Raw genomic sequence first — 16,415 nt, 5'->3', positions numbered from 1 at the left:
AGAAATAAATTGAAAGAATAGTAAACAAATTGAAAAAAATAACCTTGTCCATACCTGTATGTGTTTCTATGAGCTTGGTTAAAGTTAGTTGGTCTGTGAGAAAGATATGCTTACAGTCTGTTCCATCTGATGTTTCTTTGTAGCTAGTCCCCTTCAAGTGGTTGTTTGTATTGCTCTGAGCCTTAACATTTGAAAACTGCAGCAACTTGGACCATTTGACTTGTGTGACCTCATATGTAAAATGAGAATTTTGACCTAATGATCTTCAGAACTCTTCCTAGTTCTAAATCTTTATGAATTCATATACTCAGTTGTATCACTATAAACTTATATCCTATATAATAAAAGCCTGATATGTTAAGTGTCTGGTCGTCCGTCCAACCAATCAAAGTGTAATATGCCAATGATAGGCTAAGGCCGCTCAACTGCTCACTATGATGTGCACTGACCACCAGGAGGCAGACGCTCTGACCGGTAGGTTAGCTTGGCTGATTGGGACTGAGCGAGATGGGCTGGACATGCCCTGAAGCCCTCCCGAGGTTCCTCCCTGGCTGGCCAACCTCCCACGTCCCTCCCCCGCCCTCATGGTGCACCAGTGGGGTCCCTCAGCCTGGCCTGCGCCCTCTCGCAATCTGGGACCCCTTGGGGGATGTCAGAGAGCTGGTTTCGGCAGGATCCTGCAGTCCAGGCCGAGGGACCCCACTGGTGCACAAATTTGTGCACCGGGCCTCTAGTAGGTAATAAGAGTTAGAAGGGATTTTAATTTTTTAAAATATATACATATATATATTTTTAAATATATTTCTTTATTGATTTCAGAGAGGAAGGGAGAGGGAGAGTGAGAGAGAGAGAGAAAGAAACATCAATGATGAGAGAGAATCATTGATCGGCTGCCTCCAGCACATCCCCTACTGGAGATCGAGCCCACAACTCAGGCATGTGCCCTTGGCCGGAATCGAACCTGGGACCCTTCAGTCCGCAGGCCAATGCTCTATCCACTGAGCCAAACCAGCTAGGGCTTAAAATATAATTTTATTGATTTTAGAGAGGAAGGAAGAGGGAGAGAGAGATAGAAACATCAATGATAAGAGAGAATCATTGATCGACTGCCTCCTGCACACCCCACACTGGGGATTGAGCCTGCAACCCAGGCATGTGCCCTTTGACTGGAATCAAACCTGGGACCCTTTAGTCCGCAGGCTGACGCTCTATCCACCGAGCCAAACGGGCTAGGGCTAGAAGTGATTTTAGAGAGTTAAAATATCATTGTTTAGGTTGATTGTACCGATATAACTTAAAGTTGTATTTTTAACCAGCCTTGTTTTGTTTGGTTCTACAATACAGGGCGCAATATTTTACATGTTGCTGCTAGACTATACGGTAAGCTTCTTAAGGATAGGGCCAGTGTCTTCCGAGTGCAGGACAGGGCCTGTCACAGAGAAAAGCCAATAATGCTTATGGAATGAGTATGAATACCTAGGACAAGGTATTTATGACATAGCTAAGCATGGTTTGTTTATTAGTAACTTTTTAAGTATTTTTTATTATGGCAAATTTTAAACATGTGTAAGAGTAGAAAGAATAATATTGTCCTATTCCATCTGGGTTGCTATAACAGAAAACCATTGATTGGCGGCTTATAAGTAGTGAAAATTCATTGCTCACAGTTTTGGAGGCTAAAAATCCAAGATAAGTACGGTCAGGTTCTGATGAGGGCCCTCTTACTGCTTGCTGGCTGTTGACTTCTCATTGCATCCTCATGACGGGGAAGGGTTGAGCCAGCTTTCTGGGGCCTCTTTTCTAAGGGCCCTAATCCGTCATGAGAGCCCGGACCTCATGACCTAATCATCTCCCCTAGGCCCCACCTCCCAAAACCATCACTTTGGGGGTTAGGATTTCAGCTTACAAATTTGGGGAGACATAAACATTCAAACCATAGCAAATGAACCTCCATTACCCATTGCCCTGCTTCAATAGTCATGATTATTCTTGTTCAATCTTTATCTCCTCCCACTCCCTTCTTCTTGTATTATTTTGAAGCAAATCAAAGACTTTATATCAGTTAATCTGTGACTATTCCAAAGTGTATCTCTCAAAGATAAGGACTTAAAAAATCAGAGTCATACCTTTGTTACACCTTAAAGAATGACTTGGTTTTGATAAGTATTACAATTTCACTTCAAAATATCTGAACTAAATATTTCCAAGAAGCCTGTGATGTGTACTTTCCAGACAGTTAGTAACACTTGGACATAAAGCAATAGGATTAATTTTTGTTTTGTTCTGTTTAATATTTAGGCTACCAACATGACGGCTGAAGAAACAGTGAATGTAAAAGAGGTCGAAATCATTAAGCTAATGTTAGACTTTTTGAACTCAAAGAAGCTTCACATTAGTATGTTGGCTCTTGAGAAGGAAAGTGGAGTCATAAATGGCCTGTTTTCAGATGATATGCTTTTCCTGAGGTATGAATTCATTAGCTGTGAGGTGTGTGGCTCCTTTAAAGCAATGTTAAGTATCAATAAGGTAATATGTGTAACACAGGTAGTTCTTTATTGTCATATAAGTATAATTAAAAAAATGTTTGTGTTTATATTAGAACATTTACCAAACAATGTTTTCTGTAGAATGGTTTCAGTAGCAAGATCTAGAAGTCCATTAAAAAAACGGGAGTTACAGCTACATTGTGGTTGTGGCATTGTTACAAGAAATAATTGATTAAGGAAGGAGGGACTCCAGAAAGAAAAAATATTTCTGAAATATCATTTTTTAGTCATAGAAATAAAACATTCTCATTATATAAACATATTCATTATAGAAAATATAGAAAAATAAGGAAGAAAAATCACCCTACCAGATTCTAGATGCTCTACTAATAATTTTCTGTGCATATTAAAAAATAACAGCAATTAAGAAAAAAATATTGCATTTATAGTTTAGTATCCTGCTTTATCCATTAACATCATAAGGATTCTCTATGTGACTGCAAATTTACACTACAAATTTTCAAATTTTATTAATTTCCTAATAGTTCCTCTATTTTTAGACAATAAATTGTTTTCAAGTTTTCTTAAATAAATGCTCTACTGAGCATCTTTTTTTCTGTATCTTGGATTAGAACAAGATTCTTGGAAATGGAATTGCAGAGCAAAAGGGAATTAACGTTTGCCAAAATGGAAAGCTAAATATATCCTAACTTGAATTGGACAGAAAAAGAAAAGCCCAAATTTCTGGACAGAAATGTATTTTATGCTTACGTGATAAAAATACCAAATATCAAAAAAAAAACAAAAAACCAAATATCCTTGACAAGTTGTACAGATTCTTGGACATGTGGCATTTTGTGACTTGGAAAGCCTTAAGAAATGAAGTGGTCCTAGTTCATAGAAAAGGAACTTAAAAAAATTTTTTTTTATTTGAGGGAAGAGCGGGGAAGGAGGGAGGGAGGAAAAGAAGGAGGGAGGGGGAAAGAGAGGGAGAGAAGAGGGAGAAACATCAATGATGAGAGAGAATCATTGATTGGCTGCCTCCTGCACACCCCACACTGGGGAGCTTAGTCCACAATATGTTAGGAACCAACCCTCAGGCCGTCTGGCCTTGTCTTCCAATTTAGCAGTGGCTCTCAAATACCCCCTTGAAACCTGTTGGTTTGTGAAGAAGTTTTGCTGGTCTGTGGAAAAATGCATGGAATTACAAAATAGTAAGTTTTTCATTAAACAAAATGTATTCATCTTAAAGGGCTGGCCTTTGAAATGGTCTCCTTCCTACATTTATTTATTTATTTATTTATTTATTAATAATTTTTCTTCTTAAAGTTTTATATTTTTATTGACTTCAGAGAGGAAAGGAGAGGGAGTGAAAGATAAAAACATTAATGATTAGAGAGAATCATTGATCAGTTGCCTCCTGCATGCTCCTTACTGGGGATGAAGCCCACAACCCGGGCATGTGCCCTGACCCAGAATTGAACCTGGGACCTTCTGTTTCATAGGTTGATGCTCAGCCACTGAGCCACACCAGCTGGGCTTTCCTACGCTTTTAAATATTAAAATACCCCTTTATAGAATGATGATGATATTTATATTGCGATTGCTTTTTATTAATATTCCTTCTTTGCAGAATCAAAAGTTGGCAATCCTGTGTAGATCCTACTGCCATCCCTCCCTTTTTAAATCTTACTTTTCAAAATATCCAAAAGGAGGGAAATTGCTGTTATAAAAGAAGAGCAGCAACAGGAATGCCTTGTAAATTAAAATTTCCCATAGAACCTACAGTAGAATGAAACCTGATCTTACTACTTCCTGTTTTCATTCTCAGAGTGTAGACTTTAGTACTAAATGCCTCAAAGATGATTCACCATTTAGAGCAGGATTTTTCAACCTCTGCACTATTAACGTTTTGTGCAAGATAATCCTTTGTTGTGCATGTCCTTGGGGGTGAGGGCATCCTATGTATTGTAGGGTATTTAGCAGCATCTCTGACCTATGCCCAGTAGATGTCAGTAGCACCTCAGTTGTGACAACCAAAAATATCTCCAGACATTGCCAAATTGTCCCCAGTTGCGAAACACGGAGACAGGGACATACCACACACTAGCCCATAAGTAATAGAGAGTAATGAAAAAAACACACACATGTTAGAATGAGGAGTGGTTGTAGATTCACAAATTCTTCTCGTACAGCATATGTTGTTACTAATCAGTTGTAAAAAAAAATTATTATAGTGGTTGAGGAACCAAGTAAAAAGTTCATCCCATTACAGACTTCAGACTGAAGCTTTAATGCTATCTTGTCAGCTATTCTGCTTTTAATTAGTGTAACCCAGATTTGATAAGTACATGGATTTTCCCTTTATATAGGCAGCTAATCCTTGATGGTCAATGGGATGAAGTTCTTCAGTTCATTCAGCCTCTAGAATGTATGGAAAAATTTGACAAAAAAAGGTAAGATTTCATCTGAAGTTTTTTTAAAAATTAATGTTTTATAACTTGCTATTTTTTAATGTGTTTATTGATATTTTTTAGAGAGGAAGGGAGAGAGAGGGAGAAAAACGTCGATGAGAGAGAAACATTGATGGGCTGCCTCCTGCACACCCTCTACTGAATTTTGACTTCATATTATGTTACATTTGACATCTTCCATAAAAACTTGATTTTTGTTTAGAATTAATTTTGGAAATAGAAATCCTTCCATCTAGTATTGAATTGTGACTACTTGCTACTGAAATTATTTTTATTATGGCTTCAGTGTGATAAGCTTCATAAAATATTTTAAGAATTTCCTGAAAGCAAAGGTACTTATAGTAACTTACAATTACATTTGATTTATGAGACATTGGAAAATTAAAAACTTTGAAGTTCTTTTTTAAAATAAATAATTACTTCTTTAAGACACACATATCTTGTTTTAACAGCTTCAGGAATTTGAGTTACATTTCCAGTCTTTGACATTGCTATAATGCAGCTTTTCAATCATTTTAATGCTTCATACTTAATTTTCCGCAGGTTCCGTTACATTATCCTGAAGCAGAAGTTTTTAGAAGCTTTATGTGTTAACAATGCAATGTCAGCAGAAGATGAGCCCCAGCATGTAAGATTTTTATTCCTGAAGGTTTGCGCCCTAGTCTTGTTTCAGTCATAAGTACTTTTTATCCACTAAAACGAAAGATTAGTGTCATGAGTTTTTGAAGTGTTTTTGAGCCACGATCGGGTAAGCTCTGCTCCATGGCAGTTGTAGTACTTTCTGCCTGTAGTGAGGCTACAGTCGTCCCGTGACGTAGGCAGAGATGGTAACTGAATGGCTGGCTGGTGGGCGAGAACGTGCTCCCGTCCTGTTCAGGTCGTTTGGGCAGCAATAGAGGTTTGACTTGATGACTCGACATCAGCGCTTCTTCCCTCATCGCAGAAGTGGATTGTGTTTGCCTCTTCTTTCTGTCTGCTCATATTTCCTTTGATGCAGAAATGGTGTTTCGATAAAATGGTTATCTTTATGACAATATCAATTGAATGACTAAATTCTTTTTGATTAGAGAATTACTATTCAAGTTTTAATATTAGTTATGGTTACATCTAAAACCAGTGAAACTTTATTAAGTGCCAGTAAGTTTTCATTGAAATAAACCATAAAGAAATTACAGTGAGGACTTCCATATATAATAGAGAAATGTTTGCCAGATAATGATGTTTAAAAGTGAAAGGACACTGGATTGTAAGTCACAGCCCTAATTTTTATTGTCTTCACCACTAATTGGATTACTTTGATTAAATATGCATCCTACCTTTTCCTACATGTAAGATATAAAAGCTGGAGTACGTAAGCTGTGAAGTTCCTTACATCGTTAAGAGCTTATGGAAAAAAATAAAAATAAGTAACAGCTTATGACTAATATCACATTTACTATACAAATTATTATAATTTGTCTCTCAGCTAAGCCTCCTCTTGTTCTGTCTCTGCACAGTTCTTGTAGCAAATGGACTGTCCGATGTTCCTTCTCTTGATTTTCTTTCTTTCTCCACACAAATTTTCCTAAGCAAGTTTGAGAATGGCTCTTTTGCTTTTTGGATAAGTTGGAGTGACAGCAAGTTATATAGACAATTGAATATTGGTTTGCGTCAGGTTTCATTTTTAGAAAACTCAATTATTACCCTTAAAATTATACATTTGAAAATAATAGTCTAGCCTGAATTACAACACTGTTTTTATACTAGTAGATAAAAGCTTAATGTGCTAATTAATGAAATAATTTAATCTTTTTATTTTAGTAGTGAAAAATATTTTGGTTTCTGCTTTGAAAGTTGTTAAATACCCTAAAAATCATGAGTATTCTGTGACCCTAGAGTCTATCCTTTTGCAATTGAATAGTTTGACAGTATGTGAAGTATCTTTGTGTTTGAATGAAACACTCTCATTGCTTTCATATCTTACATCTCTTTATAGTGATAACTTGTATTTTCTTACAGCTGGAATTTACCATGCAGGAAGCCGTGCAATGTTTACATGCCCTGGAAGAGTACTGCCCCTCTAAAGATGATTACAGCAAGCTCTGTTTGCTTTTGACTTTGCCTCGTCTGACCAATCACGCTGAATTTAAGGACTGGAATCCCAGCACTGCCCGAGTTCACTGTTTCGAAGAGGCTTGTGTCATGGTTGCAGAATTCATTCCTGCTGATAGGAAGCTAAGTGAGGCAGGTTTTAAAGCAAGTAATAATCGTTTATTTCAGCTTGTAATGAAGGGTCTACTTTATGAGTGCTGCGTAGAATTTTGTCAAAGTAAAGCAACCGGAGAAGAAATCACAGAAAGTGAAGTACTTCTTGGCATCGACCTCTTATGTGGCAATGGTTGTGACGATTTGGATCTGAGTTTATTGTCATGGCTTCAGAACCTCCCCTCTTCTGTCTTCTCTTGTGCTTTTGAACAGAAAATGCTTAATATTCATGTTGATAAACTCCTGAAACCCACAAAAGCTGCATACGCTGATCTTTTGACTCCTCTTATCAGCAAACTTTCTCCCTATCCATCATCTCCAATGAGAAGGCCTCAATCAGCTGATGCCTATATGACCCGCTCTCTGAATCCTGCTTTAGATGGCCTCACTTGTGGACTGACCAGTCACGATAAGAGAATCTCAGACCTTGGGAACAAAACTTCTCCAATGTCACACTCCTTTGCTAACTTCCATTATCCAGGGGTACAAAACCTCAGTAGAAGTCTCATGCTTGAGAATACAGAATGTCACAGTATTTATGAGGAATCTCCTGAACGGTAAGATTTTGCTCATAAAAAATTAGGAAATCTCCACAAGTCTGAGATAACCTAATGGTTCTGTGTGGGTGTGGGTGGATGCGTTTTCCTTAAAAATTTTTTTTATTGATTTGGGAGGTGCGGGGAAGGGAGAGGGATTTGTTGTTCCCCTTATTTATGAATTCATTGGTTGATTCTTGTATGTGTCTTGACTGGTGATCATAACATGCTATAGGAGAGCTATTGTGCTCTGGATAAAGTATAAACATTTACTTTGGAAAAAGTTTACCTTGTTTTAAAAAATATTTGAGGTGTAAGTAAAACAATATTGGCAAGCTCAATTATGTTAAAGATACCACATGAAGAGACTCCTACATGTTTGATGTCGGTATTCATTTAAAAATACTTGAGTGTCTACTACGTGCTAGCACCATGCTACATCCCGGGATACAGTGATTGAGTTACTATAGTGAACAAGAAGATACACAGGAAAGAAAGGTCTATAAAGGAATGTGTAGTATTTTGAAGGATATCTTTTCACTTGAACACAAAACTCAAAACAAAAAGGAAGAAAAATCAGTTGAAATATGTAAGCTTTTGCTATTCAAAATAATAGTCTCAAAATTAAATGTCCCCCCACCTCCCCGCCCAGAAACACACAACAATCCTTAGGCATGGGCCAGCGTTGGATTGGGAGTGTGAAGACCTGGACTCAAGTCTGAGCTTTATTGAAGATGTGCAATTTTAGGAAAATAACTTGTTTTTTAAATCTGTATCCTCATCTGTGAAATGGGAGTTCTAACCTATTTCACAGGTTATTATGAAAGTTAAATGAGATAATACATATGGAAGTGTTGCATAAATTTCAAAATTAAATCAGATGTTACTTTATGAAGGTCATTTGATTCTATCTCTGTACAGTTAACAACTCTTACAAGTTCTGTTTATCTTATGGTCATTACCAGTTTAAAGCCGAGTAGCTAAAAACTCTTCCCAGGTCTTTCTACTTCCTCCTCTCGGTGCATGTGTGTGTATGTATGTTCAGGTACCTACGAGTACAAGGCTCCTACTAGTGATGCCTTTGTGAAGATGACTGGCATATCAAATGTTAAATGTTAATTATTTTATTTTAAATATATTTTTATTGATTTCAGAGAGGAAGGGAGAGGGAGAGATAGAAACATCAATGATGAGAGAGAATCATTGATTGACTGCCCCCTGCATGCCCCACACTGAGGACCGAGCCTGCAACCCAGACATGTGCCCTGACCGGAAATTGAACCGTGATCTCCTAGTTCATAGGTTGACGCTCAACCACTGAGCCATGCCAACTGGGCTGTTAATTATTTTAAATTAAAATTTCTCTAACTAAAATATATTTTCCTTCATCCCCACCTTTTCCCTTTTGTTTTCTTGCACCTTTCTGGAAGAAGTGATACACCTGTTGAGGCACAGCGACCTATCAACAGTGAAATCCTGGGCCAGAGTTCAGTTTCAGAAAAAGAGCCTGCAAATGGAGCACAGAATCCAGGACCAGATAGGCAAGAAAAAAATGAGGTAATACTTACTACCCCAGTGTCCTTTAGAGCGGCAGTCGCCAACCGGTGGTCCGTGAGGTCCGAAAGGTTGGCAACCGCTGCTTTAGTGTGACTCTCTTTGTAAGAAGTAATAGTATTTAGAGTGAAGTAGAAAAAGTACTATTGAAAATACAAATGCATATTTGTACCAAACAATAGAACCCCAGAATATATGAAGCAAATATATTAAGGGAGAAATAGACAGTTATGCAGTAATATTTGGAGATTTAATACCCCACTTACAATAATGGATAAAACACCTAATCAAACTATCATTAAGGATATAGAAGACTTGAACAACAGTGTAAACCATCTAGACCTAACAGACATCTATAAAACACCCCAACAATAGCAGAATACACGTTCTTCTCAAGTGCGCATGCAGTGTTCTTCAAGATAAACCGTATGATAGGACACAAAACAAAGCTCAATAAATTTAAAAAGATTGAAATCATGCAAAGTATCTTCTCTGACCACAATGGAATGAAGCTAGAAATTAATAACAGAAGGAAAATGGGAAAATTCACAAATTTGTCAAAATGCAATAGCACTCTTAACCAGTGGGTCAAAGAAGAAATCACAAGGGAAATGAGAATACCAAAACATACTAGTCCAATAGTGCCGATACTGGAATTCAGTAAATATTTAAGTCCTGTGAGTTTGAGTGCTATACAGTTCTAGAGGAGTGAAGGAGGAATGCTGAGACTGCTAAGTTGAACACCCATTTATCCCATATGAAACCTGAACTAAAGTACTGTTTTTGAGGGAAATTTTGTAAGTTTCTCTCTAGAGTAACTTATTAAACAATTTACTTGCTTAAATTAAGTATATTGGACAAGGTTAATACTGTGTTTATTAGATATTAATGCAATCCCTCAGTAACTGTTTTTTTCAAGTAATGTAGGTAGAGTCTTATTAGTCTTTTTCTACTTTTATATTCTCTATGTTCCCCTTGTGACCACTATAATTTGTATTTTTATCTTGGGTTAATTAAGGATCCAGGATGACCATTCATTTTGATCAGTCTTGCTGTGGAAAAAAGCAGTTGACCAATCTACTTGACTATTAAGACTCATGGATGCTATTTTTCAAAGTGCAATATATTTAGTATTTTCTAATTGTTAAATATAGCTAATTGTATATTTTATTCAGCATTACAGAACTTACTCTTGAGTAAGAACCTATTCAATCACAGTCTGCTCAAATATATTTTTCTCAAATTTTAAAGCTTCGAGATTCAACAGAACAATTTCAAGAATATTACAGGCAAAGATTACGCTATCAACAGCATTTAGAACAGAAGGAGCAACAGCGACAGATATACCAGCAGATGCTGCTTGAAGGAGGTGTCAATCAGGAGGATGGGCCTGACCAGCAGCAGAACCTCACCGAGCAATTCCTTAATAGGTTGGTCTTTCACTCATTTTTTAAACATGAGGAATTATTTAAAAGAAGTGTTTATTTTCCACGTAGGGTTTGAAATGTTAAGGTTTTTTAAGTGTTTTGAGTACTGTGGAGTTACATATCTTCAGACACATCATTCTGAGGACTCATCTGGTTGTGCCCTTCCCTTTAAAGTCCTTTCACATCTAAGCAGCCAGAGCCCCAGAGTGTGTGGCTCAGCAGACAGGCTGGAAGCAGACTGCCAGGTGCATCCTGGGTAGCTGAGGACTGAGGGGAGGTTACTTAGCTTCTTTTTGCTTGTGTTCTCATCTACTTCACAGGTTGCCATGAAAATTAAATGAGTTCACATATGTAAAGTGCTTAGAACAGTACTGTCATATACAGTAAGCACTATATAAAGTGTGAGCTGTTGTTTTTATTGTTATTTTGAGTGCTTACACATACAGATTCTTCTTAATTCAGCATTTTCAAATGATTCTTATAATTTCTGCCAAGAGTATGAACTTATATTATTTTTAATTATAGGAGATATATATAAAACATGTTTTAAAATTAATAAACCAGAATATGTATATTTAAATGAGCGGAGGTTGTTGGCAGGTTAAATTAATTAATGTATAGACACTTACTTAGACTAATTCCCGGCAAATAGGAAGTGTGCCATAATTGTTGGCTATCATCAGGATTGTGATTAGGCAGTACACTGCCAGAACTGGTGACTGCCAATTCTTTCCTTGGCCCAATAATATTGGAAGTTATCTGCTTGACACTGAGGTTTGTGCAAGTCAGCGAGCCTGAAATTGATCCTGTTTTCAAACCTTCACACAAGGAATGTTTATAATGGTAGCCTAGAGTCTAAGTAGGCCTCCGAAATTCAATTTGAGGATTGTTTTATCACCTCTGATCAAGTCAGTGGCTCTCAGAATTATCCTAATTTGATGAATTGCCACTTCTGGTTCTGGATGTCCTCTTCATATTCATAAAAATTATAGCTGCAATTTGACTTCCAGACCATTTCATTTTCAGTGAAAGCAGATATTTAGATTGTCTGAAGATGAAGCGGCAAAGTGATCCCAGTAGTGGTGGGGAGTACCGCCTTAGAAAAACAGTTAAACTATTCAAAATGGCCTTTCCTTCCTTTAAAGGCAATTATAAATATAATTAAAATTATTTCTTATAATTTAGATGTAGTATAGAATATATTTATTGTTTAAAAGCTATTCTCAATTTCTTTAGATGTCAGAATTTAAAATTACATTAAAAAGTATGTTAAAAAAATCCATAGGATAACCAGTTCTATTATAAGTATGATGTTTATCCTAAGCTTTTGTAAATTAGCTTTACATAAATTCTCTGTTGTTCTCTTAACCTTTTCTTACCTACTCTGTTTTCTAACCCTTTAATGTAATACTTTCATTCAATTTTTTTCTGGATCTGTAGTTTTATATATCTGAGCCTGTACTGGGATTTTAAAGTACCTGTCTAATACCAAGGACAAATCGAATAGAGATAGAATCTACAAATTAAAATATGCATTTTCCTCTTAACGTTTTATTCTTCCAAATCATTCTGGCAACAGAATTTAGTTTCCATATTTAAATTTTGCTTCTTCCTTCCAAGAGGTTTAGAAAAAGAAAGAGAAAGAGAGTTATGTTATATAATAGATCTTAATGAAAAAAAATCAGCCAAAGCATGATAGGATTTTTATTAACAGTACTCTATCATTACTTTATACCTTTTGATATTTTGTTTCTATTAATACTAATAATTGGCACCACTGACTTGGCCCTTATTAGCGGCATATTCTGCTCCTCCCCCATCCTCTCCACTTAAATTTTTATTTTTAAAATCCTCATCCAAGGATATGTTTTTATTGAGTTTTAGAGAGAGAGGAAGGGAGAGAAAGAGAAACCTCAATGTGAGAGAGATTCATCCATCAGCTCCTGTATGTGGCCCTACCAGGAATCAAGCCAGCAACCTTTTGATGTACAGGACTGGGCTCCAACACACTAAGCCACATGGCCAAGGCCAATCTCTCCACTTTTAGAGACTCAAAATGATATGTTAGCATTGTCAACTCTTTATACTTAGCACTTTCTAAATTTATTTGACCCCAGACTATTTTTTTAAAAATGGGGAGCATTTCATAGGATTAGTTTCATAGAATATTTGGGAAATGCTGCCTAATTAAATATTTTTAACCGATAAATATTTAGTAATGGCTACCAATTCCTATAATATTCAACTGCTGTTTTAAAGTCTTATTAAAGCCTTTCACACACACATGCACACACACACAATAATGTTAGAAAGTACAATGAATCACCCCTTGTGCAGTCCTCTCTCATAGTGAATCTAGGCTGGAGAAAAGGATGCTGGGCCAGTTGTGGGTCTAAATCTTAAGAAAACCTGGCAGCTTCCTTTTTGTGCCCTCACGGTCTCTTAGTCCAACATAAGGAGTCAGGTTTTCCTAATGCAGAGACTTGTGGTGTGGGAGAACCCTGAGGCTGACTTGTTTTGCTCCCTGGTTTATCTCCCTAGTTCCTGGATCAAAGTCTAGCAAGTAGTCTTTGTAGAATGAATGAATGTGTGACAAATAGGGTTGACACTTGACTGTGTCCCATCGTGGCCTGCTCTAGTCACTTATTTCCTCATTGGCCTGAGATTACTAGACTGAGGAAATGAAAATGGCTTGTTGTGTTTTATTGGTGATAAATTTTGGAAGTGGTGATATCTTTATTGACTTCTTTGTGAAATTAAATTTAAAATTGAAAATTAAACCAAAGTTATACCAGAGAAGAAACAGATTTTTTTTTTCTGTTTTAATGGTAAAAGGTGCTTTTAAGAAGTCCGTGGTACCCATCATGCCTATCTCCTTTAAAGTGGCATACTGTAGAAAAGTGGGGGTCTTCTTTCAGTATCTTGGTTATGTCTTCAGCGGAAGATGGTAATTTTTTAGTACTAAACTTGCTAGAGATTATCTATTATTTGTGCATGATTTACTTACCTTCTCAAACTTTTAGTCTTATATATGTTAGGAATGTTATTTAGTTTATATTTTAATATACTTATGTTTTTTATCTTATAGGTCCATTCAAAAGCTTGGTGAATTAAATATTGGAATGGATAGCCTTGGTAGTGAGGTATCCACACTCAACCAGCAATGTAATGGGAGCAAAGGCAATGGATCTAATAATTCTTCTATCATTAGTTTTTCTACACCACCCCAGGATTCTAGCCAGAGATTAACACATGATGCTTCCAATATTTACACAAGCACTCCTCGTAATCCGGGATCCACAAATCACATACCTTTTCCTGAGGAACCCTCTTCTTGTGGAAACCAAATGTAAGTGCTTTACTTTGTAAAATCTGGAAATATTAACTTATTTAAATGAAGGTAGATTAGAAGAAAATTTTGTAAGGAAATGAGCTCCAAAAACTGTTATTGTAAGGCTCCAAAAAGAAGTATGAATTTCTATTTTACTAATAGAAGAATAGAAATTCATACTTCTTTTTGGAGCCTTACAATAACAGTTTTTGGAGCTCATTTACTTAACAAATTTTTTTCTAATCTACCTTCATTTATATATTCTCTTCTACTAACTTGTCTCTTAAGAGACTATATTTTCTTGTTTTTCCTTTTTGCTTTCTTATCACACCAGGACAGTTCTATTTTTTTGTAAGCCATCTTACTCAGAGATGATAGTTTTAGCCTTTATCTTCTCCCTGATTTTTCTTTCTTTCTTTCTTTTTTTTTTGCCATTGGTATCTTTCAACAAATAATCTGATTTGTTGAAAGATACCAATGGGCACAAAGAAGGTGTTTTATAACATGGTGGAATGATTGTGCGAGACAGTCTTGGTAGCTCTGGCCCCTTCACATACATATCTGTGTTTTCACTAGTCTTTTGTCTTGCTGTGATAAGTGAACAAGTTTTAAGTTATGCATTGGGAAAAGTTAAGGAAACTTTTCTTCATTTATTCTTAACATTAAACACCTTTGAGAGTAGTTCATTTGAAAATGCATAACTTGCTTTTGCATTTGGATGTTTATATATTTAGTATAAAAAACTCTGGTTTTATACTAGAGCAGAAGTTTATTTAATGTATGCTTCTTTATTATAGTTCCTGTAACACTTGTGTATCCCCAAAAGTAGAACTCAAATTTTAAAATTTAATTTTTATCAAAGTAATATACATACATACATGGTTTAAAAAGACAAATAGCACATTTCATATAATATAAAAGAAAATCCCGGGGGATGAAGACAACTATGTGATACCTTAATCAATAAAGAAATTTAAACAAACAAAAAATAAATAAAAATAAAAAAATAAAAGAAAATCCCATTTACTCATCTTTGTCCATGATTTCTACTTCCGGGAGGCTGCCCATTTTCAACCCAGGCAGCTGTTTCTTTTGCTGTATATCAAAATTTCTGAATAACGCCCTGACCGGTGTGGCTCAGTGGATAGAGCATTGGCCTGTGGACTGAAAGGTCCCAGGTTCGATTCCGGTCAAGGGCATGTACCTGGGTTGCAGGCACATCCCCTGTAGGAAGTGTGCAGGAGGCAGCTGATGGATGTTTCTCTCTCTCATCAATGTTTCTAACTCTCTATCCCTCTCCATTCCTCTCTGTAAAAAATCAATAAAATATATTTTTAAAAAATTTCTGAATAACATGCTTCTGTTATATTTTTATTATCCATCTATTTCCTGCCAATTAGATTTAGCTACTATACTCCTCACTCACAACACATTCATTTTGTCTACGCCTTTCCAATATATATTCATTTTTGTTTAAATTGGTATTCAGCGTTAACAGTGTAAATGTTATTTACAATTGGGTCATGTAGGATAATGGATTACATTTCCTTTTCATACTACTCTTTGTTTTCCATGGGACAGTAAGTGCCTCAGTTTTGGTGTGCATACGATGTGTGCACATGCTTAGTTTTCTTAGTACCTATCACTAAACCATCTGCAGATGCTTTGATAGGACTGTAAAATTATAAAACCTCTCTTACTACAGTAAAAACTATCAGGTACTTCCTCTTTTTCTTCTTCTTTTTTTTTTTACTTCCTCTTTTTCATTTGCCCTCCTTAGAGACATCCCTCTAGGATCACTCCTGCTTGATTTTATGTTCCTTGTTTCTAGGCCATTGTATTCAGTCCTAGAGAATCCTGGGACTTCCCTTCATTATCCTCCTGGGAATTTCCTTACCCTCTTCTTTCTATTGGATCCCCCATTTTCAGAATTTCATGTAGTTTCATGAAAAGAGTTTCATCAGAAGTGAAGTTTCTGAGACCTGGAATGTAATGTCTACATAGTTCACATTTGATTTGTTAGCATAGCTGAGTATAGAATTCTAGGATGGAAATCATTCCTCAGAGTTTCAAAGGCATTGCTATATTTCCGTGTTCTTGTTAAGAAGTCTGATGCCATTTTGCCCTGATTCTTGGTATGAGGTCTGCTGGTTTTTCCACCCTGGATTTTTTTTTCTCTGCTACAATATTTTTATTTTATAAGCTCGCTCTTATTCTCTAATTTTCCTTAAATTTTTAAAGATCTTTTCCTTGTTTCCTGGATTCTTTTTTTTAAAATATATTTTATTGATTTTTTTACAGAGAGGAAGGGTGAGGGATACAGAGTTAGAAACATCGATGAGAGAGAAACATCGATCAGCTGC

At 36.2% G+C, this 16,415-nt stretch overlaps 1 protein-coding gene across 2 annotated transcripts in view; it reads left to right on the top strand.

Moving 5' to 3' along the window:
* Positions 1 to 16,415, top strand: part of WDR47 (WD repeat domain 47) — a 38,222-nt gene that overhangs the window by 8,820 nt on the left and 12,987 nt on the right. The window contains exons 2-8 of one of the 2 annotated variants that reach the window (XM_054711694.1): positions 2,299 to 2,465; positions 4,859 to 4,942; positions 5,504 to 5,588; positions 6,959 to 7,761; positions 9,174 to 9,297; positions 10,546 to 10,724; positions 13,810 to 14,070. In XM_054711694.1, the coding sequence (XP_054567669.1) occupies positions 2,308 to 2,465; positions 4,859 to 4,942; positions 5,504 to 5,588; positions 6,959 to 7,761; positions 9,174 to 9,297; positions 10,546 to 10,724; positions 13,810 to 14,070 (1,694 nt within the window). In that variant the 5' untranslated portion in view covers positions 2,299 to 2,307. Of the gene's footprint in view, positions 1 to 2,298; positions 2,466 to 4,858; positions 4,943 to 5,503; positions 5,589 to 6,958; positions 7,762 to 9,170; positions 9,298 to 10,545; positions 10,725 to 13,809; positions 14,071 to 16,415 lie in introns of both variants that reach the window. The other variant, XM_054711693.1, reaches the window with a different exon arrangement.

This window comes from Eptesicus fuscus, chromosome 22 (genome assembly GCF_027574615.1).
Source record: "Eptesicus fuscus isolate TK198812 chromosome 22, DD_ASM_mEF_20220401, whole genome shotgun sequence".
NCBI lineage: Eukaryota > Metazoa > Chordata > Mammalia > Chiroptera > Vespertilionidae > Eptesicus > Eptesicus fuscus.
Note: the sequence above shows the minus strand (reverse complement) of the source record. Positions and strands in the feature narration are given on the sequence as shown.